The sequence below is a fragment of the Aquarana catesbeiana genome, linkage group LG10 (assembly GCF_042186555.1).
Source record: "Aquarana catesbeiana isolate 2022-GZ linkage group LG10, ASM4218655v1, whole genome shotgun sequence".
In the NCBI taxonomy this organism is placed as follows: domain Eukaryota; kingdom Metazoa; phylum Chordata; class Amphibia; order Anura; family Ranidae; genus Aquarana; species Aquarana catesbeiana.
In genome coordinates this window covers 35885491-35912516 of record NC_133333.1, presented here as the reverse complement: position 1 = coordinate 35912516, position 27026 = coordinate 35885491, and the positions used below count along the sequence as shown (strand labels likewise).

Genomic DNA, 27026 nt, shown 5'->3' with positions numbered 1-27026 from the left:
CCAAAAACATAAATGTATTTTATTGGGATTTTATGTGATAGACCAACACAAAGTGGCACATAATTGTGAAGTGGAAAGAAAATGATAAATGGTTTTCCAAATTTACAAATAAATATGTGAAAAGTGTGGTGTGCATTTGTATTTAGCCCCCGTTACTCTGATACCCCAAACTAAAATCTAGTGAAACCAATTACCTTCAGAAGTCACCTAATTAGCAAATAGAGTCCACCTGTTTGTAATTTAATCTCAGTAGAAATGCAGCTGTTCTGTGAAGCTCTCAGAGGTTTGTTAGAGAACCTTAGTGAACAAACAGCATCATGAAGGCCAATGAACACACCAGGGCAGGGATAAAGTTGTGGAGAAGTTTAAAGCAGGGTTAGGTTATAACAAAATATCCCAAGCTTTAAACATCTCACGGAGCACTGTTCAATCCATCATCTGAAAATGGAAAGAGTATGGCACAACTGCAAACCTACCAAGACATGGCCATCCACCTAAACTGACAGGCCGGGCAAGGAGAGCATTAATCAGAGAAGCAGCCAAGAGGCCCATGGTAACTCTGGAGGAGCTGCAGAGATCCACAGCTCAGGTGGGAGAATCTGTCCACAGGACAACTATTAGTCGTGCACTCCACAAATCTGGCCTTTATGGAAGAGTGGCAAGAAGAAAGCCATTGTTGAAAGAAAGCTATTAAAAGTCCTGTTTGCAGTTTGCGAGAAGCCATGTGAGGGACACAGCAAACAAGTGGAAAAAGGTGCTCTGGTCAGATGAGACCAAAATTGAACTTCTTAGCCTAAAAGCAAAACGCTATGTGTGGTGGAAAACTAACACTGCACATCACCCTGAAGACACCATTCCCACCTTGAAACAAGGTGGTGAGAGCATCATGTTGTGCGGATGCTTTTCTTCACAAGGGACAGGGAAGTTGGTCAGAGTTGATGGGAAGATGGATGAAGCCAAATACTGGGCAATCTTTCTTTAGAAGAAAACCTGTTAGAGTCTGCAAATGACTTGAGACTGGGGAGGAGGTTCACCTTCCAGCAGAACAACGACCCTAAACATACAGTCAGAGCTACAATAGAATAATTTAGATCAAGGCATATTCATGTGTTAGAATGGCCCAGTCAAAGTCCAGTCCTAAATCAAATTGAGATTCTGTGGCAAGACTTGAAAATTGCTGCTCATAGATGCTCTCCATCCAATCTAACAGAGCTTGAGCTATTTTGCAAAAAAGAATGGGCAAATATGTCCCTCTCTAGATGTGCAAAGCTGGTAGAGACATCCCCAAAAAGACTTGCAGCTGTAATTGCAAAATTAAAAGGGGTATGAATACTTTTTCAAGGCACTGTATTACATGAGACTACTAGAGATCATTGCCATTGTATTCCTACAACTCATTGCTACAACTTCTGGCTACCCTTGGGCTACAGGTTGGTCATCAGGGGCCTAGTTAGTCTGGAGCGGAAAATGCTGACTGCAAAGTGTAGTAGTGTCCAAATATCCAGCTCTTCCTGTGCTAGGTGAGTGGACACCTCAATGAAGTACAGGAGGGACAAATGCAAAGAGCAGGGAGGTGCTCTTCTTTCGCCACACTGATCTGCTTTCACGACAATAAAAATCTGAATGGATAAGCATTAGGGATGAGCCTGGATTCATCTCCAGGTTTGATCTGAAACTATGTGTAGCACCCTCCTAGGTAGGTTGCTAGGATGTACAAAGTTTAGTGCAGTGCGGTCTCCTACTTAACAGGAGACTGTTAGGCAGGAAAGCTGCTATGTTTTATCCAACAGGAAAGTTACATTGTTTAGCAAAGAAGTCCTGTCTGTTTCACAGTGCTGCTGCTTCTGTATTGGTCCCAGGCAACCTTGGAAGGTTATGAATGAACAGGAGCGACCCGTGCTGATTAGCAGCATGAATATGGATGCCACTCCAGCCAATTACAGGCATAAGAGCCCCTATACATGCTGGGAATGATATTTATATTCAGTGAGCACACAGGAAATGTTTATTTTCCTGGAGAGAAGAGTCCAGCTGAGGAGAGTGGTGCTGTGCCTTTCTCAGCACCTGCTGCCATGTGGCCTTGGGTGAGAGACATGGAGGCTGAAATGCTGACCAGAGTGTTCTGAAGAGCTGACTAAGGGAGAACCGTCCCTTGGAAATCTGTCTGTGATCACTGGAGGGTGCTGCTGGAGAAATGGAAGGAGGCTGCCATTTGGTCCCAGCCTTTGTGAGTACAGACTTTAAAGATGTTGGGGCCTGGTTCTCTGACTACCCCCCTCTGTGCTAGGAGAGTCAGCTGCTGGGTTCCGCAGAAAGGGGAAACTGGCTAGTATCCTGAAGGGCATTTGTCCATTTTTTCTACAAAGGACTTGCTAGAGTGTGTACGGTGTATCATAAAGTTATTCCACAATTCAGTTAAAGAAGCTGTCCTTGTATCGAGTTGAAACTTATGCCACGTAAGCACGGTCGGACTTTCCGGCAGGAAAGGTCCGACGAAATCCTTTCATCGGATATTCTGATCATGTGTGGGCCTCATCTGACTTTTTTTTTTGAAAATTCTGACGGACCTAGAAATAGAACATGTTTTAAATCTTTCCGACAGAATCAATTCCTATCGGGAAAACCGCTCGTCTGTATGCTGTTCCGACGGACCAAAAACGACGCATGCTCTGAAGCAAGTACGAGATGGCAGCTATTGGCTACTCCCTATTGAACTTCCTTTTTCTAGTCCTGTCGTTTGTTGTTGTACGTCACTGCGTACCGGACTTGGTGTGATCATGTGTAGGCAAGACAGTTTCAGCAGAACTCCGTCGGAAGGTCCTTCAGAGTTTATTCTGATGGAAAAAACGGTCATGTGTACGTGGTATTAGAGTATACCACTACACTACTGCTTCCCTATCCAAGTTCTTCAATAAAACAAACAAAAAGCCCTAGACTGGTTATTGGAGTAATGAGTGAAAGTAAGAGTGCACCTGGCTGTGGAAGAAAATACTGTGTGCCTGACTGCAGAAGTTGGAACTAGAGAAGATCCGGGTAAATATCTAGCAGCTCCTATGGAGATAGTGCTACACATGTTTGACTCAATACGGAAATCAGCTGCCATTTCCAGCCCAATGAGCTGATGATGGGGGGTTATTGTACACAAAGGAGTAGGGAAGCTTCTGACATCATTGACCTAATATGGTCTCATGGTCTAAATTTGAACCCAAATTTTAGTTAAAAAATATTATGAAATGTTCATTCGATTTTCTAATGGTTCTTGGGACCAAATAGATTGTTCATTTTTGACCATAGTGTCATAGTAAATTCAAAAGAGCAGGATGGAAAGATGTTTTTGAAAAACAAAACTAACTGTGAATGTGGTTTTCATTCTGATAAAATCAAACATATTGTAATGTAATACATCTGGGGTTCAAATAGGAGGTCTGGACACAATTTTAAGAGCTTTTAAACAAAATTGGTTGACTTAATGATGGCATGAAAGAATGTTCTGATGAACGATTTTTCAGAAATTCCCTACATACTTTTGAAGTCAATTGGTGTATGACCAGCATTATTCAATGTTTTTTCCTTGGCCCCAATGCTCTTCTATAGAACACATAGAGCTGGTACAGAGGAATATTAATCTATGTCATCTTGTCATTCATCTGTTGATTTTAGTTGGGATTATGGGAAGCAGGCTGAACAGGTCTTACGTGTCTTTAACTGGAAATCTTGTCCAAGTTGATAATATGAACATATTTGATAACTTTTAGTAGTTTAGCAAAGTGGATGGACAAGTTCTGAAACATTGTTGGTCAATTCTGTGGTAATAGGAGGATAATCTGTAATACTGTACTAACACAATACAGACATGAAAAATGAATGTTCAAAAAATCAAATTCCTTCCATGAGAAGGACTTAGAGATGAAATCACAGATTTTGATTTAAACACAAGAACACAACATTTTAATTTTAGAGATACTGACTGTACATAATATTCAAGCATTCATATTTAATTGATAGTATTTTGAAGGAGGACTATCGATTTATACTAGTACCTTTTCATGTGCAAAGTTGGCATTTTAGTAGGTCAGGCAATACGTATTAGGAGAATGAGAGGGTCCCTGGTTCTGGAAGTCACCTGTCTATATCAGGCTTTTTCAACACAGAGAAACCCTTGAAATAACTTTCCGGTCTCAGGAAACCCCATACTAAAACTCATTAGTGTAGATACATTATTGTGATGGTCAGTGAGAAGAATGCTCCTTACTCTTGTGGTCACTGGGAAGAGTTACCCCCTGTTAGATAGCTCAGCAAGTCAATGGTGTCAGTGGGAACTTATCTGAGAGGTAGAAATTGCTCATTGCTCAAGGAGCCCCTAGTAGCAACCTCTTGAGGAGCCCTGGTTGAGAAACCCTGGTCTAGATTTATATTTTACTTTTGTTGCTTTATAATCTGATTCTTGTATCTAAAAGGAAGAAAGTGATAGAAGGAGATGGATGGCCCAGTGGGGGGGGGGGGGATCCCTTTGTACAAGCACAATGCTCAACCTATGAGCTGCTATAACATAACACAAATCTCATATCGCTGTTATGAGTGGAAGCATTTATGGTTTTCCTGATATTATCCAACATTGCAATGTTAGGTGACTCTAATGTATGGAAAGAAGCAAAAGTCATTGGTGAGGCCTGGTTCACACTTATGTGTTTTCAGTATTGCATAAACGCATTACAGTCCGCTTAGCATGATTCACTATGGGTCACGTTCACATCTGTGAGGTTTCTGCCACTGCATTTTTTGTAAAGGGTCAGGAACTTTTTTGCCTGCAGCAGGTTGCATTTTTGGTTACATAGACTGCCATAGAAACACATAAAAAATGTAGTGCTTGCATTTCTGATGCATTTCCGCTGCATTTTTGCTGGTTTCTCTTGCATAACAGCAGACACTTCCTAAAAATGCAAAACGTATAAAAAATGCATTAAGGATTTGTAAAATAAATGCAAAATGCACCAGAAAACACATTAACTGCAACCCGCATAAGTGTGAACCTAGCCCGAGGAGATACTCACGCAAGGAATGTATTACCTCTAGATGGTGTGCACACCGGGCTATTTGGCGGTCAAGTTACCTTTGCAACATTTTACATCTGTGTCACACTTTCTTTTATTTCTTGAATATACTTTTTTTATTGCGATTTAAGAATCACATAGGTACAATAGTAACATAAAGGGGACTGTTTCCAACCTACATTTACATTGAGTTTTATTAGTAATCAGGAGAAATTACAATATTGACCATAATGCCACAGTGAGATGTGAGTTAGACTCATGCAACATATTACACACGTACATCATATACTGATCAGCCATAACATTCTGACCAGTAACAAGTAAAGAGAATAACATTGATTATCTCATTACAATGGCTCCTGAAAGTGGGTGGGATATATTAAGGAGCAAGTGAACAAGTTGTCCTTGATGTTGATGTTTGTTTTGAAAGCAGAAGAAATGGGCAAGCATCTGGATTGGGTGGCTTTGACAAAGGCCAAATTGTAATGGCTAGAGGACTGGGTAATAGCAATTCCAAAACTATGAGAAATTCCTAGTCTGCAGTGCTCAGGACCAGAGCCAGGACAAGGGGTGGGCAGGAGGGACAGCTGAGTGAGGGGGCAAAGAATGAACACAGAGCATTAATCCCATTCTACGACATGCATTAACAGTGGGGGAGGGGGTGCACTTTCGCATCTTTGCCCTGAATGCTAGATGAACTTGCCCCGGTACTGTGTAGGACCTACTAAAAATGGTCCAAGGAAGGAAAACTGATGGCAGGGTCAGGGGCAGCCAAGGCACATGCACATTAGGAAAAGCATTTAAAGGAACTGGACCCAAGCTATAGAGATGTAGTGCTTTAGGTCGATTCCTTGGGGTTTTGACATGTAATTTGAGCCACTTCACTGGCACTGCAGTTATTCTCTCCCCAGGGTGCTGACAGGCATTCGCTTAGAGTATTATCTTGGCTACGGCAGTCTATAAGGTCCAGCCAGTAGGGGGCAGCACCAGAGCCATATGTAAAGGATGTTTCCAGCTGCCCACTTGTCCCACAGTTCAACTGCTTGCAGATAACAGAGACTGAATGACTGCTCATCAGATTACTGCAGACAGAACCCCAGCTTCCATTATAGTAGACTTCCAGGCGGCCTTCGCATTCATTAACCCCGCCCACCAAGCGCAAATCAGTGAAGTCTGCAAATCAATCACAAGGAGATGAATTAAACTGAACCAAATTTAAATCAAAAGTTCCTTTTAACCTATTTTTAGCTTATTTCAAATGGAACTCCAGGGAAACAATTAAATACATTTTTAGAATACATTCTGTACATGTCAAGTATTTGAACTATTCAGCTACTCTTGTGATTCATATACAACTGACGCACCGCATAGCCAACAGTCTGACACCATTGTTCACCAATGCAGTCAGCTTCCTGTGTCAGCTACCTGACTGCTGTTTTATGGAAGAGCACCCCCTACTGGTGAGGTAGCTACAGTGATACCTCGGTTCACAAACTTAATTTGTGAAACGACTCTGGACACAAACCGAATTGGTCGTGAACCGAGGCAAATTTTCCCATAGGGTTCAATGTAAATCAGGTTAATTCATTCTGAACTTATTTTTTTTTTTTGACCCACAAAAAATATGAAACAAAGTACAGTACAGTATGAAGAAAGAGAGAACACTAACCTTGCTTTAGATGACTTCTGACGTGGAGCCATACTGGATGTCCAGTACAGTACAGTATGTGATAAAAAGCACACAAAGCTTTACAGCAAGTGTGCACAGGGATGTACAGTACTGTACAGTAGGTGCTAAAAAGCACACCAAAAAGCTTCTCAACACTTCTCAATACTGTAAGTGTCTTCATAGTACACTTTCAGTGTCTCTCTGTGACCGCGATCTCACCTACAGGAAGTCACAGCCACATGTCAAAGTAGTGAAGATGGCTGCGGCTCATGTTCGTGAACCGAAGCAGAGTTTGCTAACCGAGGCAAATTTTTGTGAACTCTTCTGTTCGCAAGCCAAGTTGTTCGTGAACAGAAGCGTTCGTGAACCGAGGTATCACTGTATAGTAAACTCAAGAAAAAATGTGAAATGGCCCCCTGCAGCTTAATGCCATAATGTGCCAGCATGCATTGCACAATATGACAGACGTGCCTTTCAAATGCAGCCCTCCAGTGCTATGCTGTCACTGGTGCCAGTGCTCCCATCTTCACCTGGTCCTTCTTTTGGGTTCGGGCTCTCCAGCCATTTGAAAGACCAAGCCATGATGATGTCATTCCCGTGCATATGTACGGGAGTCATCAAATAGTATGTCGTGAATGCAAAGCATCACTGCGTGTGCACAGCGCCGTCATTGGCTAAACCCGACCTGAATATCTCTTAAATGGTGCAAGTTTATTCATCGCACCTACAGGTAAGACTTACTATAAGCTTACCTGTAGTTACAAATTATTAAATAATTATTACCGCTTTAATACTTTCTTGGTTATTAAGCTAAAGACCATCTATGCTTGTTGGATTCATTATTTTTAAAGCAGAACTCCAGCTAAATAAAATGGCATATTAACAGAGAAAATAAAAAGCAGCATCGGCTGCAATACTTACCTTCAAGCCAGATCTATGCCCTGCAGGAGTGCCTTTCTGCCACTAGATGTCACTAGTCTTTCACATTAAAGCAGAGCTCCACCCAAAATGTGAAGCTCCGCTTGTCTGCCCCCCTGCCCCTGTGCCACATTTGGTACCTTGTGGGGGGGAGGGGGGAGCAGGTATCTGGTTTAGACAGGTTCCCGTCCCCACTTCTTGCTGAATTTCACTGCTGGTTTTCCCTACCCAAGATGGCAGCGCCAGCACCCGAGAGCCGATGCAAGATTCGGCTTGGGTGAGGACACCGTGGGATCCCTTGACAGGTAAGTGCCCTAATACTAAAAGTCAGCATCTACAGTATTTGTAGCTTCTGAATTTTTATTTTTTGGTAGCCCGTAGCTCAGCTTTAAATGATTGCCAGCTCAGCTCCTCTGAGCACAGGCTGTCATGGACCCACCAATAAGGAAGTCATTATACAGCTTGGGCCAAAGGTGGACATAATGTGTGCATTCACAAGGTCCTACTGGGAGTTAGGGGTCTATCTTTACTAGAGATGGGTCAGATGGGTGCTGGGCCCCCTACCAGTGTCATGCAGACTTGGATACTGCTTACCTATATCTATCTGTCAATAAGTACACAGTGATTAAATCTTTTAACTGGGATGGTAGTTTATTGGTAGGGGTCCAAATATTGTTTGTAATTGGGGCTCCTAGGTACCTCAGTCCACCACTGGCCTACTAAGAATAGCCCCCTGCTGGGGGAGAAGAGGAAGGAGCCATGATGTCAAGGTTCTGATTTAAGCTTGAGTATCTCAGAAAATATTGAGGCCACGGATAGCAAGACAACTGTCAGTTGCAGAAGAAGAAATCAGCAGTTACACATACTTATCACTTTTTTTCTTTTAACAAAATTTCCTATTTAAATAAAAAACAAGCAAAAAGCAGTTTATACCTGAACAGGCAACTCTTGCAGCTTCTTTCTCCTCTGAAGCAGAAGTCCCCCACGAGCTGTATGGACATTGCCACAATGTGGTTTCATTCCCTGCACAGTTTAATCCGGTCAGCCAGAGTTTCCCGGTTCTGCTTATAGACTGCCCTTCTACTTTTGAAATGCAGCCACAGTGCAGCTCCCTGCAGATCACGTCACCATCCTCCAGGTCCCAGGCATCACCCCTGATCATGCCCCACTCACCCCTCCGGTAGACCTCCACCAGGCCGGCACAACGGTGAAAGCTATCCACCAGATGGACACTTCTCTCTTCTGCTGCTGTGGAGAAAGGGTGCAAAAATTCTTAATGTGGGGTTGATGCATAAAGTGCTGCTTCTAGCAGAGTTGATGGGTCTACTTAACTCTAGATGCATCATAAAAATATATAAAAAGGAGCTCCAGAACCAAAAATTTAGAAGGTCCAAGATGCTTTTAATTGTTCATAATTGCAAAACATAAAACAGCCAACATGTTTTCTAGGGCCAAAACACTCCCACATTCAGCAAGGCTAGCAGAATTGTAAGTGATTAGCAAAATTGAACCATGTAACTGTCACATTTGTATCAAAATGTTTTCATATAGTGGAAAACAATGGCTACAAATGCTACATTAAAATCTATGGGTATGTCAGTGGTGGCTGCAAAAGAAGGACTATAGCAGGGAATCACTGGAGAGGTAAATATATAGTGATGGGGAGTTGGATGTACACAAATGTTGTCACTTTTACTTGAATCGGCAGGGTGAAAGTGTCTTTTTACAAAGCATTAGCTTCAATGTGCCATTGGATGACTCTATAGGTAAACTCCTTTATTGAACACCTACCTGAGCAAATTACTCCGACATCAGTGACAAGGTTGGAGGAAGCAACTGAAGAACTGTTTATAGTGACAGAACAATCCTCTATGTGCTTCTCGCTTCCTTGACATGTGACACTGTTCCACGCTACAGTACCACTTATTGGTTCCTTCAGCCTGAACGACCCAATGGCCTCTCTACAGTGGAGCTGCCTGCACACCACTTCTGCCTCTTTCATGTCCCATTGATGGTCCAGCACACGCCCCCAGATGTTTTTCTGTAAGACTTCCAATCTGCCTTCACAGTGACCTGGGCCATCTACTAAGCGGAGGGTCTCTGCCGTTCCTACAAGGGATATAGTATAAAAAAAAGGTTGAAGTTTAACCCCTTCACCCCTATGGGTAAAACAAATCTAAATGCATAAGCACAATTTTGCAATTTAACGTGTTAGTAAAACCGTACATATCATCACAAATACTTTGTGCATTTGGGTGGATTAAATCTTGTTTTTTTTCAGGACAAATTGGGCTTTCATTTGGTGGTAAATGATAATGTATATCCCCTGATTTTTTTTTTTTATTATCAAAGGAAAACTGTGTCAAAATATAAAAAAAAAAAAAAAAAACATATTTTTTAAATGTATCTGTATCTTTCTTGGTACTACCATAACCTTCCACCAAGGAACAACCCAAATGAAATTCTCCTGCTCCTGATGATCACAGCGATACAGCATATGTGTATGTTAGTTGTTGTATGTACCAGTGGTACAGTCCAAAAACAATAGAGTGCATTTTGATTTTTTTTTTTTAATCTTACCTAAAACACAATGATGCTAACTGACACTGATAATAATTTTAAAAAAAGAAAAAAGAAAAAGAAAATTCTGTCCAAAAAAATACTGACCCCGACCTTGACCCAAACACTTACCCTGGTACTGACCTAGATCTAACCTTAATCTAGTTTTTTTTTCATATTTTTGTATTATTATTATATTTATCGGTGTATAATACGCACTTTCTCACCCTGAAAATCGTTCAGTTCTGGCTGCCTTGGAGGGGACAGGGAGGGGGGGGCAGGACGATCGCCGACAGATTACATACAGTGAGAATCTCCTGTTTACTTGGTGGCCTCTGTAATAGGGCCTGGGCTGGCATTGGACGACTGTTCTGTCTATCATAAGAGGCGGGACTGTATTAAAGAGGCTGCCAAGTAAACAGGAGATTCTCCTGTATGTAATCTGTCGGAGCTCGTCCTGCCCCCTCCCTGTCCCCTCCAAGGCTGCAGATGGGCATCGATCAGGCTGCACTGGTGACAATGGCGAGGCTGCATTCATGGCACTTGTGAGGCTACATTCATGGCAATGGTGAGGCTGCATTCATGGCAATGGTGAGGCTACATTCATGGCAATGGGGAGGCTGCATTCATGGCAATGGGGAGGCTGCATTCATGGCAATGGGGAGGCTGCATTCATGGCAATGGGGAGGCTGCATCCATGGCAATGGTGAGGCTGCATTCATGGCAGTGATGAGGCTGCATTTATGGCAATGGTGAGGCTGCATTCATGGCAATGGGGAGGCTGCATTCATGGCATTTGTGAGGCTGCAGATGGGCAATTGTGAGGCTGCATTGATGGGCACTGACCCTTATTTTGCTTCACAGTTCTTTATTTAAAATTTATGTTTTTTCCTGAAACTTCCCTCTTAAAGTGAAGGTGTGTGTTATACACCGATAAAAATGGTATTTAATTTATTTTTTTTTTACACATACTTTTTTTCTCTGCAAGGAGAGAGAGAGATACGATGTATCTCTCTCCTCCATTCACAGAGAAAGAAAACACGTAGGTGTGCTTCACAGTGACTGATCAGGGCTGGGCTCAGCTCTTCCTTCTCTGAGCTGGCCGCTCAGCTGTCAGCTGTTGATGATCTGCTCGTCAGTCCTGGCTACTTAAAGCCGTCCAGCTCACTTCATCTCTGCCTTGTCCTTTGGTCACATCTCAGAGACTTTCTCCTGCGTTCCTGTTGAAGACTTGCTTGGCTGACATCCCTTATGGCTCGTTGATCTCTGGCTCTCTGACATTGGCATTGGCTGACTACCCGATCTGGTTACTGAACTCTGGCTATGTATTGACTACGCTTACTCTGTTTACCTTTTTATTATTATTAAACAAGTGTTATTAAGTGTACTGTCTCGGCCTGACTCATGGTTTTTGACAGATAGCCAATCAGAGGCTATCACGGCAATCAGGTGACCCGGAATCTCAAGTTCTCAAGTTCTGATTGTTAGTACAAGGAGATACACAAAAATGCAGCACCACGGAAAAAAGACTAGTCTAGTAGGGCTGCATATTTGTGTTATGTTGACGTGAAGGGGTTAAACTTTGACCTAATAGTGCTGGAGTCCTGGCATCAGTTTCCAGAAGAAACGCATCCCCCCTGTAATATGGGATTCCAGTCCTACCTCATTCATTTAATATATTTATGAGTTCATCTCTTTTAATTGGCCCAAGAATGTGTGTGCCTATACGACTGTAGTAGGCACATTAGAGTGTAAGCACTGGTTCCCCATACTCTGTGCTGGTGCTGTAAACTCAATGGGCATGTTGTAGGCCTGTTAGTAGAAAAAAAAAGTAGAAATATTTGATAAAATGTGAATAGCATTTTTTTCGTATTTTATAATTTTTCATATTTTTTTCCATTAAAGGGCCATTTAGAATAGTGGGAATAAATTACTTTTACATTTGGGTTCAGATCTGGATTGTTAAAGCCTGGGCTTAGCAATTGTAGTAAAATCTCAGACCGCACAAGTTACAATATAAAGCTAGAAATATCCAGAAATGTGTGGGTGCACGTAAGATCCAATACATCACAAAAATTTGGGTAAGGTTGTATTAAACATTGATTGCATACATTGGAATCTAAGCAGATTGTAAAGCTGGGCCTACAGTACACGTTACTCTGTTTTTTAGATTTACCAGTTGTGACGAACCCCTGTCCTCAAACAGGTCTCTGTCCGCCGTCTATGCTTCCTCTGTCCAGAACCAGCACTATCCAAGACCCTTTAGCCCACCCAGGCACCAGGCAATACCAGTCTTGGAGTGGCAAACAACAAACTCATATATTATCACACATGGACAAAACAGATAAAAAAAATCAGAGACTCTTACCCCCACCCTTGGAAAACAGGGCAGGGTAAACTGTCCAATGACAACAGACACACAGGTCAGGTGTGTTCAACTTTTCATCAGTAAACAGTCTTATCAGCAGGGGGGCTGCTGGAGAATCCCCCCTCCCTCCATAGAGATAAACATCCCATAAACATCCCATAATATCCATGGCAGACAGACACAATAGAACATTGGAATACAGCCACACCCCAAACGATCACAGTAAAGAGTCCACAACAAAATGAGACAATATACAATATATACCTATATACTAGATTGAGTCTGATTAGTACAGATCAGACTGGATTTCTCATTCACCTTGTAAAGAGTGTTGTTCCCTTAAAATCCAGGGCCCATAATCAGAAGGCAAGTGGCTAGCATTCAATCCTCTCCAAAAGCCTCTGTCCCGGCTAGGTCTGTCACACCAATAACTAACCAAAGCCCAAAGCAAAAGGGCAGGCATGACTAGGCCAGCAGGTTAGTACAGCAGTCAGTAGGTTAATGGTAAAGTGGTCAGCGGTTGGTAAAGGGCTGTAGGCATTGATTGGTGTAGGTAATGCTAAAGAGAGGCAAAGACTATGGGTTGGTGGGGTCGCTTTGAGGCAGACGGACGACGAAGAAGCTTCTCACCCTCCCACCCTGATGATGTTGGACTTTTGGGTTGGTTATAGTGTTATGGCAGTTGGGGTCCTTGGAGGCATCCAAATTTTGCTGTGTAAAATCAGAGTAAGGACCCGTCTATGGTATGGCATCCTGTGGTTAATCCCAGTTAACGGTGGTTTAACAGGATTTGTGGAGATGGAGGTGTCTGCGGGAAATTTAGTATTGTCCCCAAGCCGGTGTTCTGCGGCTGAGGACCTTCAAGTGGTTCCAAAGTGGATACAAAGTTTGCGTTGGTTTTGGTAGTGCCTCCAAAGATCGGCAACCTGGGGGTCATTATTGTTATTGTTCTATATTTCTGTTCTAAGGAATGTTGATATGTTGTTTATTATTAATAAATGGCCATTACAGCCCATTTTACTCCAAAAGTGTGTCAGTCGTATAATTATTTTTTTTTTTTTAACATTCAAAATTTATTAAATTCTTGTTTGAAGTGAAATAAACAGATAATTTGCAGCTGCAACTGCTTACAGTACACAATTGTGATGTATAAACATTTATCACATAAAAAAAAAAAGAAAATCAAACTCAAATCTATGAAGTATTAAAGTCTAACTTTTGGTATATTATTACCAAGAGGTAACCGAATCTGTTGAGAATCCTCAGCTATTTTACTGGTTTGTTGGGTTGTATGTAATATAAAATCAATTTATCAATAAACCTATGACTGCCAATTGTTGTTTTGCAATGCTGTCATGGAAATCCACAGTTCTAATATACTCAGTACCACCCATTTTCATTTATATCGTGTTATCTCCAGGGGTGCATTCTTCATATAAAGTTCCACCTTCCTTCCTTTTTATCAAAGTCTAACTTTTGGTATATTATTACCAAGAGGTAACCCAATCTGTTGAGAATCCTCGGCTATTTTACTGGTTTGTTGGGTTGTATGTAATTTGAAATCGTGGGATTCTCTTAAAAGCGAGATTGTGACATGATGGCATGTTACCAGGTGTGACATGCAGTATACATGACTAGCGGTGTCTTAAGGCAGCTATTGCACAGTGGTAGAGAAAGAATAGAAATGTCAGAATACTAGATAAGTAAAGAGATAGTTTGTCTGTGTTTCATTTCTGTGGACATGTCAAGTACCCGTGGGGTAGATTAGGCCTAGGGAGAAAACCCCTCCAGCTCCTCCAAGGAGAATTTCCCAAGTGGGAGGTATCGTTAAATTGTCTACATATGCTGTATTTGAAGATCAACCATGGTTGCCACACCTTGCGAAATCTGTCCAGCTTGTCATTTGTCTGGGTCAAGGTCTCTTCCATTTCATAAATATCGGAAACCTTCCGCAATGGATGGAACTTTCTGAGACTTCCAATATAGTGGAATTAGGGATTTTGCTGCATTTAGTAAGTGTCTGGTTAAGGCGTTTTTGTATGGCCTCAGTGAGACATTTGTGACGTGGAGGAGGCACGTGGCCGCATTCAAATTAATTTTGGTTTCAGTTATTTGCTTAATTAGGATTTTAATTTTGTCCCAGAACTGTGCTATCAGCGGACATTGCCACCATATGTGATACAATGTTCCCCTTTCTCGTTGGCATCTCCAACAAGAAAGAGCATTTGTGTTTTAGAATGCAAGCATACCTCCATTGTTTGGCAGTGATCTCCATCTGAAGCTCCTTCGACCATCTTCCCCTGAGCCCATCTGCTTCATTTTGTCTTGAGTCTCGCAACCAGGAATAGGCCATGGACGTTGTCCCAATGTTTTGAGCCCCATTACGACAGATTGACTCCAGAGCTGTGAGGGGTCTATGGTAGTGACTTTTCTCAGTTTTCCCCCCTAGGTAGTTGCGTAACTGCAAGTATTCCCAAAAGTGCATGTGTCATAATCCCTCCTCTTCTTTGAGTGCGGACCATTCTTTTATAGCCTTATTAATGAAACAATCTCCAGCCAAAAGGGGTACTGTTTTTTCCCTTGGTTGAAAATCAGGATTATTCATACCTCGTTTGAAGTCTGGATTATCTTTTAATGGTGTCAAGGGGCTAGGATGCAAAGAAATCTCTAGGGTTATGGTTAGTTTATGGAAGAGTCCTAGTGTGGTTCCAGTTATGGGGTGCCTTTTTAGGTTAGGTGGGCAGCTACCCCATGTGACCCAAGGTGAATATTTCAGTGGGATTGGACATATGGCCACTTCCAGGGACACCCAATTTTTTGTTGCGCCTTGGCAATGCCAATCGACAATTCTAGTCAAGTGTGTGGCATGGTAATAGTGTCTGAAGTCTGGGATACCCATACCTCCTTGTTCTTTAGATTTAGTCAGCATTGAGTACTTGATTCTTGGCCTTTGAGAGTTCCAAAGAAACTTCAGCAAGATGGTTCTGAGTGAAGTGAAGAAGACCATAGGGATTCTAAGTGGAAGCGCGTGTAGGAGGTAGAGCAGTCTGGGAAGAATGGTCATCTTGATTATTGCTACACGGCCAACCAAGAGAAATATCCGGACTGCCACCTATTTAACTTGGGTGTGAGCCAAATTCCCAGGTACTGTAAGGCCCTAGGTTCCCATCTGAAGGGAGAGGCAGCTCGCACTTGTGCATGTAATCTGGGGGTAAGGAAACATTCATGGCCTCTTACTTGGAGTAATTGATCTTTAGATTAGAAACATAACCGTAGTGGGCAAACTCTTTCATCAGGTTGGGCAGGGAGGTTATTGGATTGGACAAAAGGAAAAGCAGATTATCTGCGTAAGCAGCTATCTTATATTCCTCGTTCTTCACCTTGAAGCCCTGAATATCTGTTTTTGCTTTGGCCGTTCTAATAAATGGTTCTAATGAGAGTATAAACAAGAGAGGGGATAATGGACATCCCTGCCTTGTGCCATTTGATATTGAGATTTTATCCGAGAGGGTGCCGTTTATCTTTAGTTTTGCCAATCGACAATTCTAGTCAAGTGTGTGGCATGGTAATAGTGTCTGAAGTCTGGGATACCCATACCTCCTTGTTCTTTAGATTTAGTCAGCATTGAGTACTTGATTCTTGGCCTCTGAGAGTTCCAAAGAAACTTCAGCAAGATGGTTCTGAGTGAAGTGAAGAAGACCGTAGGGATTCTAAGTGGAAGTGCGTGTAGGAGGTAGAGCAGTCTGGGAAGAATGGTCATCTTGATTATTGCTACACGGCCAAACCAAGAGAAATATCCGGACTGCCACCTATTTAAATCTTCCCCCACGTTTTTAATGAACATGGGGAAATTTTGACCATAAGTGTCTGTTAACTTGGGTGTGAGCCAAATTCCCAGGTATTGTAAGGCCCTAGGTTCCCATCTGAAGGGAGAGGCAGCTTGCACTTGTGCATGTATTCTGGGGGTAAGGAAACATTCACGGCCTCTGACTTGGAGTAATTGATCTTTAGATTAGAAACATAACCGTAGTGGGCAAACACTTTCATCAGGTTGGGCAGGGAGGTTATTGGATTGGACAAAAAGAACAGCAGATTATCTGCGTAAGCAGTTATCTTATATTCCTCATTCTTCACCTTGAAGCCCTGAATATCTGTGTTTGCTTTGGCCGTTCTAATAAATGGTTCTAATGAGAGTATAAACAAGAGAGGGGATAATGGACATCCCTGCTTTGTGCCATTTGATATTGAGATTTTATCCGAGAGGTTGCCGTTTATCTTTAATTTCTCTGTGGGGTTTTGGTACAGCACAGAGATCCTGGCCAGCATGCGAGGCCCCAGACCCACCTTGGTACATACAGCCAACATGTAATCCCACGCAACACAGTCAAAGGCCTTCTCCACATCCGTGGACAGGAGAAGGCCCTCGATGCTCCCGGTGTTTGCCGCATGAGTCAATAACACTGCCTTAATAACGTTATCTTTGGCCTCTCGGCCAGGCATGAAGCCCACCTGTTCCATGCCAATCAGGTTCGGCAGTAAGGGGCTCAATCTGATGGCCAGGATCTTAGCATAAATCCACATTCAGTAATAAGATAGGACTGTAGCTGGTGCGATCCGTTGGATCTTTACCGGCCTTAGGGAGTACGGTGATGTGGGCTGAGAGGAAGTCTGGAGTTACCTTCCTGGTCTCAGACATAGAGTCCAATGCCGCCCTGAGTGGGTCCTTGAGGATGTGCGCAAAAGTTTTGTAATAGATGGACGTGTATCCATCCGGTTCTGGACTTTTACCAGATTTTAGATGTTTGATGGCGTGTTTAATCTCAGGGGTCGTTATTGGGCCCTCTAAAAGGGAAATGTCTGAATCCGATAGGGCAGGCATTCCGCTTTTCTCTAGGTAATCCCGTATGATTTGTATCCTCTCCCCCTCCATATTCTCCTGCCTATGCTGAGAGGGTAGGTTGTATAACTTTGTATAAAAGTCATGAAAATGTTTAGCTATTGTTTCATTGGTCACATCAAGGTTGCCGTTAATCCTCTTAATGCCCTATATGAAGTTGTTAGCAGATTGTTCCTTTAATGCCCTGGCTAGTAGTTTACCAGATTTATTGCCCGATCCGTAGTATATTGGTTTTTTAAAGAATAGATATCTCCTCGATCTATAATCAAAAAGCTGCTGAAGGGCTTTCCTATTTTCTAGTAGTTCAGTAGCCATTTGGTGAGTGAGAGATTGTTTATGAAGACACTCCAGTTGTTTAATTCTATCTGTCAGATTCTTGATGTGTTTGTCCCTGCTCTTTTTGCGGTGTGAGCCCATTCTGATGAGTTCCCCCCTAATGGTGCACTTGTGTGCTTCCCAAGTCATAAGTGGATCTACATCCAGGGAAGAGTTAAGTTGGAAAAATTCAGTGATTGAAATAGTCAGTTTGGCCAGAAGGTCTGGGTCAGTCAGTAGAGACGCATTTATCCTCCACATCTGTGGTCGTTGTGAGGGTGTAGCCAAGTCAAGGGACAGCGAGATCGGGGCAAGACCCGAGAAAGATTGAATGCCTATATGGGCTCCCGTGACCCGTGTTAGGTCCCGTTGGGTGATAAAAAGGTAGTCTATACGGAATGCCTGTTATGTGGGGTTGAGAAGAATGTAAAGTCATGCCCTTCAGGATGTTTAAACCGCCAAGTGTCAATCAGTTGTAGGGATTGAAGAAAATTCTTGATTCGTTTGAGTATTTTGTGTGTGATGCAAGTTTTCCCATTGGAATTATCCACCATGGGGTTGAGAGGTACATTGAAATCCCCTCCTAGGATCAGACATCCCGTTGAGAATCCCAAAAGCTCCCTCACAATGTGTTGACAGAAGGACACATGTGTCCTATTCGGGAAGTATACATTAGCCAGAGTCACAGGTGTGCTATTGTACAGTCCCTTTAGGAACACAAACCTTTGGGATCTAGCATTTTTTCTTGTAGGTTACAGGGAGCGTCCCTACTTATTAGAGTAGAAACCCCTGTAGCTCTGGAGTCATCACTTGTGGCGTTTATCAATTGGGGGACATGATGTTAAAGTGAGTCTCTTGTAGAAACACAAAATGTGGCCTACCTTTTTTAAGCTCTCTCAATAATGTAGATCATCTTTCAGGTATATTCAACCCTTTGACGTTGTAGGAAATCACAAATGGACTCCTTCCTAGTTCCGAGTAGGCCATGTTAGGAGCTCAGGTGAAGATGGTCCAGAGTGGGCCTATAAAAAAAAACTGATGGAAACAGATTAATGTCAACACAGATATTTTCTTAAGAGTATAATGAGAGCTAAAATACCAGCAGATAAAACACAGAGGAGAAAAGTTTAGATAGAATGGAATAGGGAGAATAGTAAGAGAAGCTGAAGATATCACTTTTCTGGCAAATCCAGCTGCCTTCAAAAGTATGTAAATTAGTGTGTCCAAAACCCTACTATTGGGCACAGAGACACTTGTTGGGGGAAGAGAGAGGCAACTGACAACCGGGAGGTGGTCATACACAGGCCTCCATCAGCTAAAGACACTGATAGAGGTATAATCAAAAATAAAAATGAATGAATGGGTTGTAACATTGCACACACAGTCTGCATTTGAAAGCTTGTATAATCTAATATATTTCTAGATCTATTCCTACTCAACCAGGCAGACAACTTGAAAGAAAAAAATGGTAAACGGTGAATTATGTAAGGGGTGACATACTGAGTAATAATCCCTTAACATGATATTTTGGCATCGTCTCCCACCCCCCAACCACCCCCCCACGGCGTCGCCTAGAGGCGCTAAGCCGCAGTCATCATTAAATTATCCCACAGCAATCCATGAGTAATGCAGGCTATTTGGAGAAAAAAAAAAATAGGACGATAGGGCTATCAAGTGAACTCTCATGCTAGCTTTAGTCCTGAGGTTCAGCAGCGTATTTTAATGTAGACAAGGTTATAAAAGCAATTGTATAGGGGTTGCAGATAGTCCCAGTTATGCAACCAGTCCAGTAGGTGGTAAAAAACAAACACCAAAAAAAAAAGGGGGGGGGGGGTAGGGGGAGAGCTGGCATTGAGTGGAACGTGTATAGAACTGGAAAGTTTTGCGCCCTCCGAGTTATATCTTAACAACGGTCATAGATAGAACAAAATGTAACCTATGCTGAATGGGTGTTAGGGGAAAATGAGTAAACATGAGGGTAGATTGTTACAGTGTAAAGTAAACCTCCAGATCCTGGTCAATCTTCTTCTTGATCTCTGCAGTCAGCCCTAAAGGCATAGGCGTGCGCAGGGGGTGTGCCAGGTGTGCCTGGGCACACCCCAGTAGTGTATTTAGGTTTTGTGCTGCCCTAGGCCTGACTAAACTCGTGCACCCCCTAATTTAAATATGACCCACCCCTTCCTGTCAAGGCCACACCCCTTGCTGTTTAAGACCCGCCCTGACATTTTTGAGTGGGGACACTAGTTCTGAGGGCCTGGTGGGGGGGGGGCAATGGATTCCCTTAATTTGCATAGATTTCCTCTCACTTCCTGTTTGGCTATGGGGCAGGAAGTGAAGGGAAATCTCTGTACGGGAATGGTAAAAAATAAACTGACAGGGGCTATAACCCTCCCTTATTCTATCCAAAATTTTAACAAAAAAGTGTTGCCTATAGTTCTACTTTAAGCACAATTTTTTTATGGAGAGGACTAAGAAGATATAACTATGCCAATGGTGCAGCAGAAAACATAGCACAGTGAGGAAGGTTTGTTGTCCAGGATGAGAGTACAGTCAAAATTAGAAGCGCCCGCCCCCCCCCACAGTTGCGGAATGCCGGCCACCCGCATACCGGAAGCAGTGCGGCCGCTTTATGGGGGCGCTAGACTAAATGTGCCTCTCAGCCCAGTCCGTTCCATAAGACTGGCGCTACACTAACAGTGTAGTGCAAGCCGGCAGGGACTCTTTCCGTGCTGCCCCCCTGCAAAGTGCTGGATACAGTGTTGGCACACCCTAATCACTATGTGCAGTGCCGATTCACCCTATTGCCTGGGCTTCCCCCCTGTTGGCCCCCACCTACCCCACGCCCTGCACGCTGCTGGCTTCCCTGTGTTCACTATGCTTCAGTTTGTGAATGAACAGGAAGCCGCTCAGCACAGAGCACTTCCCATTCATTGTCAAGTGCAGCTGAGGCTGCAGAGAAAGGTATGTGTGTTTGAGCTTTGGGGTGCACACCCTAATGCAATGGGCTGAGCACACCTATGCCTAGAGGGCCGGGGCGTTCTGGCTTTTGATCCTCCAGAGCGGTGTGACTTCTGTTTTTTGTAAAGCCTCTTGTCTGGCGTGGAGAAGGGAGATCTCGGTGGTGATTTTTCCAGAGGGGGTTCTTGAAATTCTGCATACCAGTCAGGAAGCGAGACTTGTCCCACATCTAGTGCCGCGCAGAAATCTTGCAGGTCATCTGGTTCACGCAGAATATACTGGTGTCCATTGGAGTTCACTGTCAGAGCAAAGGGGAATCTCCAAGTGTACTTTATTTCTTGTTCCCTTAATTTGTCCAGTAGGAGGCGTCGGGCTCTGTGGTTCCTTAGTGTGATTTGGGAGAGATCTTGAGCATAATATTGGCCCCATTAAAGATTATCTGCTCATTTCTCCTTGCCTTTCGCATGATTTCTTCCTTAAGATTGAAACTTTGCAGGCAGAATATTATGTCCCGTGGGGGAGCATTGTCGGGTCCCTTTGGTCTGAGTGCTCTGTGAGCTCTGACAAAGTCAATCTCCAGATCTTCCTGCCTCTCAAGCAGGCTATTAAATACTCTTTGTAGGGCAGTGATAATCTGGGTTGCTTCTACTGTCTCTGGAATGCCTCTCACATGGATATTATTCCTCCTACCCCTATTGTCCATCCTCTAGTGTCTGTTCATCTCAATAAAGTGATGGTTTTGTGTTACAGACACCCTTTCCAGTCTGTGGATGGCCTTGTTTTCCCGCCGACTCCGCTGCCGCCATTTTTTCTTTAAGAGCCAGCAGGTTAGATTTCAGATCAGTGATAGCAGCAGAGAATGTGAATTTGATGTCCGCAGCTATCACCGACATGTCCGCGAGGGTGAGGGGGTGGTCGGGACGAGTTTTCCCCCTACCTAAATCTTCAGGAGCTGACTGGGAGTCCTCGCTGTATTCCTCCTCATGGTGCTCCAGTGCCATCTTGAGTTCCCACATGCTGCTGCGGGCTTCTGCTCTGTTGTTAAACAGATCAGTAATGTTTCTCGTCGGTGGAGCGGAAGTTCCTCTCCTCGGGCGTGAGTGCGGGGTGTTGTGAAGCCGTTTACCCGGCATCTGAGAGCGGTGGGTTGGGTATTTAGGCAATTGCAGGCTGTGTGTGTGCCGGAGCTCGCCTAGTGTGCGACCATTCCCGTTGCGCGCCAAGCCACGCCCCCGTCATATAATTTTAGTGATAAGTGGAAAGTGGGGGTTCACTGGGCTGTAGAGGTCTACGGAAGCACATCCAGCGCTACCTATGGTATGCCTTAGTCATGTAGTGTGAGGGTCTCCCGGACTGGATATTAATTGAATGGATTGTAGGCCGTTGCTTTACCTAAAGGTTTGTAATTATAATGCTGGCCATAGACAAAATGATACTGTATTCAAGGAAGGAGCCACATCATAATATTCTATTCAAGGAAGCAAAGAAAATTTAGGAAAATATCCTACAGCAATGTTGGATTTCACTGGTACTAGCATGAGACAGACCACTTTATAGTAAAACACAAAAACCTTATTTACAATTTATGGTAAAAACTTTTGTGCAAATGTAGCGCACCACACGTAGGAGTGAACTGAGATCCCCCACCCTGCACAGCCAGGCACACTGAATTGCCACAGGTTCCCAGAGTCAGAAAACACTCCAATACTTTGTTTTTTGTATTTTATTGAGGGGATAAAACTTGGATGGGAATAGGGATATTATGGGATTCCCCCTTGACTTCAAAAAATTCTTCAGGGACAACTCTCCGATATACAGTCTATATACACTCCTTTCTCTTCCTCCAGCACTTCACTTGCTTGCACAAAAAAACAGACTCAGCTGGGACACTTTTAGTGAATCTGGCAAAGCACTTAGCCAGATCAAATAAAAAGCCCTTTACAAGCAGGGACCCTTTGGTTGGGTAGCAAAGTCCAGTGTCCAGCTTACATCTCCGTGGCTACTGTTCCCAGCACATCCCCATGGCTACTGATCCTAGCACCATCTCTTCAGGCACTGCCAACCCGCCTGGCTTCAGCTGTCCCTTTCACTAGCCCTCCTGGCTACTTCTCTTTAGTCCTCCTAGACTGATACCACAGTCCTCCCAGACTGCACACTCACCAGCCCACCCTGCTGACTCTCCAGGAGAACCCCTGGATATGCTGACCTGCTCCTGCTGTCCTCACACTTGCTCTGTGCCTCCAGGAAGGATATTCTCCATGTGTTGTAGAGGGCCCCCCCCAGCACCCGAGCCCCAGGACCAAGGTCACCCCCCCAGACTAGGGGGCACCCTCAAGGGCTACTGACAGCCATCTCAACGCTCCTTCTCCATCTTCCACCTGACTGCCTCTGCTGGCATGACCCCAGAGTATTTAAGAGGTGTCTGCCCCCTGCCAGCCCACTTTTCTGGGGTTTGGATGGGGCCCTCATCACCTCCACCCGCTACTTCTGGAAACTTCACCAAGGTTCCAGAGAGCAGGGGGAGTTACCAGAGGTGCTGTTTGATGAGTCATCCAGCCTCCCTGAGCCACTCATCCCTGACCCAGATTCAGCCCAGGCCTGGCTCTCAGCCAGGCCAAATTTTCCTACACTAACAACTATATACACTAGCACTAGGGATGAGCCAAACACCCCCCTGGTTCTGTTCGAACCAAAACTTGCGAACAGGCAAAAAATTTGTGCAAACATGTGAACCCTATTAAAATCTATGGGACATGAACGTGAAAAATCAAAAGTGCTAATTTTAAAGGGTTATATGCAAGTTATTGCCATAAAAAATGTACGGGGACCCGGGTACTGCCCCAGGGGACATGTTTTTTCAGGAGCAGTGATTTTAATAATGCTTAAAGTGGAGTTCCACCCACTTTTACAACTCTTCAGCATCCCTCACTAAACTGTGCACTGTAAACAAATTGGATATTTTTTAATTTTTTTTCTCAGCACCTAATGTATATCTGCTGTATTCATTTTTCACTTCCTCCTCCCTGGCCGCGGCCCATTGCATCATTTCCTGTTTGCAATGCATTCTGGGAAGGGGCGGCAACTTCCTCTGAAACTGCTGTTGCTGTGGAAACCTGACCTGAAACCTATTACACTGCTTGTGCTGCACTGAGCATGTGTGAGATCTGCAAGGATGAGATCCAGGAAGAAATACAGTCTGGCTTTAGATGCCCACACTTAAGATGGCCACGGCCTGCTGTAAGTTTATAAAATAACAAACTACTGCTATCAACTAACAAAACAGACCTTTACAGACTAACTTTACTAGAATACATTAAGCTTGTGTATTATAGGGGTATTTTTATTTAAAAAGTATCATTTCGGCCGGAACACCACTTTAAAGTGAAACAATAAAAATGAAATATTCCTGCTAAAATGCTGTTAGATCTCTTATGCAGTGAGGTCTAGAATTCTGGTAAGTGCGCTTGTGTACAGGTGTTGGAGCTCTTGAGTTTGTTTTGGCACTGTTGGAGTACAGAAGCTCTGGAGTTTTTGTGATGGTGATATCTTATGTAACTTGTATGTCATTTACTATTTTATAGGATTGCACAAATTTGTATTGGATTATATCCACTTTGGATTTAATAAACATTAGTTTTGTTTGTTTAAAAAATAAATAAATAAATATTCTTTTAAATATCGTGACTGGGCAGTCCCCTTAGTCTGCCTGTAAAGTGGCGCATCTGGGTGATGTGTTTTACAGTGCTGCAGCAAAATGCCATTTCTAAAGGAAAAAGAGTAATTTAACCACTTGCCGACTGCCCGTCGGAGAATGGCACTCCTGCGCAAATCGCCGTAGCTGTAGGGTGGGTGCTTTAAGAAGTATAGGGGGCACGTGCCTGACGGTCTCTATGTCCGCCGGGCACCCTCGATCGCTCCTGTCAAGGGTGAGGAGACTGATCTGTTGTTCCTAGTATATAGGAACAACGATCGGTCTCCTCCCAAAGTCAGTCCCTCCCCCCACAGTTAGAACACACACTGAGGGAACACATTTAACCCCTTGATCGCACCCTCGTGTTAACTCCTTCCCTGCCAGTGACATTTATACACATAATCAGTGCATTTTTATAGCACTGATTGCTGTATATATGTCAATGGTCCCAAAAATGTGTCAAAAGTGTCCGATCTGTCTGCCGCAATGTCCCGTTAAAAATCACAGATCGCCGCCATTACTGGTGAAAAACAAAATAAATAATAAAAATGCCATAAATCTATCCCCTATTTTGTAGACGCTATAACTTTTGTGCAAACCAATCAATATACGTTTTTTTTTATTTTAATTTTTGGGATATTTATTATAGCAAAAAATTTAAAAAAATTGTGTTTTTTTCAAAATTGTCGCTCTTCTTTTGTTTATAGCACAAAAAGTAAAAACCACAGAGGTGATAAAATACCACTAAAAGAAAGCTCTATTTGTGGGGAAAAAAAGGACACAAATTTTGTTTGGGTACAACGTCGCATGACTGTGCAATTGTCAGTTAAATTGACGCAGTGCCGTATCGCAAAAAATGGCTTGGTCAGGAAGGGGGTAAATCCTTCCAGGGCTGAAGTGGTTAAAATTGCTCATAGCTGTAATGTATTGCATAAAAATCAAGGAAAAAAATTGGTGTGGGTTCCCCCCAGTCCATACCAGGCCCTTAGGGTCTGGTATGGAATTTAAGGGGAACTCCACGCCAAAATTGGAAAAAAAATTGGCATGGGGTTCCACCCAAAATCCATACCAGACCCTTATCTGAGCATGCAGCCTGGATATAACCATACCAGGCCACATGCCCTCAAAGCACCTTGTCCCCATGTTGGTGAAACAGAGCATGATCCCCTACCTTCCGAGACTGGGCTGCAGGGCAGTATTCCAACATTATAACGACCCTAAACACACCTCCAAGATGACCACTGCCTTGCTAAAGAAGCTGAGGGTAAAGGTGATGGACTAGCCAAGCTTGTCTCCAGACTTAAAACCTATTATTGAGCATCTGTGGGGCATCCTCAAATGGAAGGTGGAGGAGCGAAAGGTCTCTAACGTCCACCAGCTCCGTCATGTCATCATGGAGGAGTGGAAGAGGACTCCAGTGGCAACTTGTGAAGCTCTGGTGAACTCCATGTCCAAGAGGGTTAAGACAGTGCTGGAAAATAATGGTGGCCACACAAAATGTTGACACTTTGGGCCAAATTTGTACACTCACTACTTTACATTGCAGCAAAGTGTAATTTCTTCAGTGTTGTCAGATGAAAAGATATAATAAAATATTTACAAAAATGTGAGGGGTGTACTCACTTTTGTGAGATACTGTATACGCAGGGCTTTTTTTCTCAAACAATAGGTGCTGGAACTCAACCACGACCCCCCAAAACCCCTCCCCCCACACACACCCTCCAAATCACATCAAATAGTGGGTGTGATCATATTTCACAAACAGTAGAAGGGTCTTAAAGGGGCATTAATAATTAGGATTGCATTACATACAGAGTGCAGAGTTCATGGGGGTTACACACAGAGTGCAGAGCTGTCACTTGTAAATACAAAAAACAGACTGCTGTGTTTACAAGTGATTGTGGTGAGCAGGCACCAAAGGGTCTGAGCCAGAGGTGGTGGAACTGAGTTCCACCAAGTTCCCCCTGAAAAAAAGCCCTGTGTATACGTGAATCTGTTTTGGTCCATTTGGGTATACTCTGTATCAGGTCCATATATGGAGTACTGATGCCTCTATTTTACCAAATGTATGTGTATATGCACAAATGTTTTTACCATAAATTGTAAAAAAAGTTTTTAGTTTTTTTACTATAAAGTGGTCTGTCTCATGCCAGTGCCATTAAAGTCCAACATTGCTGTAGGATTGTTTCCTAAATTCTCTTTGCTCTAGTTATTATGGATGTGGCACAGTGGAGGTCATAATAGTAGATATTCTATTCAAGGAAGAACCCACACCATAATATTCTATTGAAGGTAAAAGACACACCATAATACAGAGGTATAAGGCACTGTGTATAAGACAGAAAAAAAATGTAACACTGCTTATAATAGAGAGCCATAATACATTATGTGTAATAAAGAGGCACGGGGCATTGCATCTAATAGAGAAGTACAAGGCACTGCATGTAATACAGAGGTATGAGACACTGCATATAAGAACCATAAGGAGCTGCATGTAATAGGTATGAAAGAATGCATGGAATTGAATAGTATGAAGGGCTTCATATGTTAGATAAGGGTGAGGTACTGTGTGCAATACAGAGGTATGAGCATTGTACATG

The 27026-nt window shown here is 43.2% G+C and overlaps 1 protein-coding gene across 2 annotated transcripts in view; it reads right to left on the bottom strand.

The window, feature by feature from the left end:
- Nucleotides 1–5139: 5139 nt before the first annotated feature.
- The window catches only part of LOC141110576 (scavenger receptor cysteine-rich type 1 protein M130-like), a 59606-nt gene continuing 37719 nt past the window's right edge, over nt 5140–27026 (bottom strand). Inside the window, exons 7-9 of one of the 2 annotated variants that reach the window (XM_073601986.1) lie at nt 9430–9747; nt 8572–8886; nt 5140–6224 (exon numbers count right to left, since the gene is read on the bottom strand). In XM_073601986.1, coding sequence (XP_073458087.1) covers nt 5890–6224; nt 8572–8886; nt 9430–9747 — 968 coding nt within the window. In that variant the 3' untranslated portion in view covers nt 5140–5889. The remainder of the gene's footprint in view (nt 6225–8571; nt 8887–9429; nt 9748–27026) is intronic. The other variant, XM_073601988.1, reaches the window with a different exon arrangement.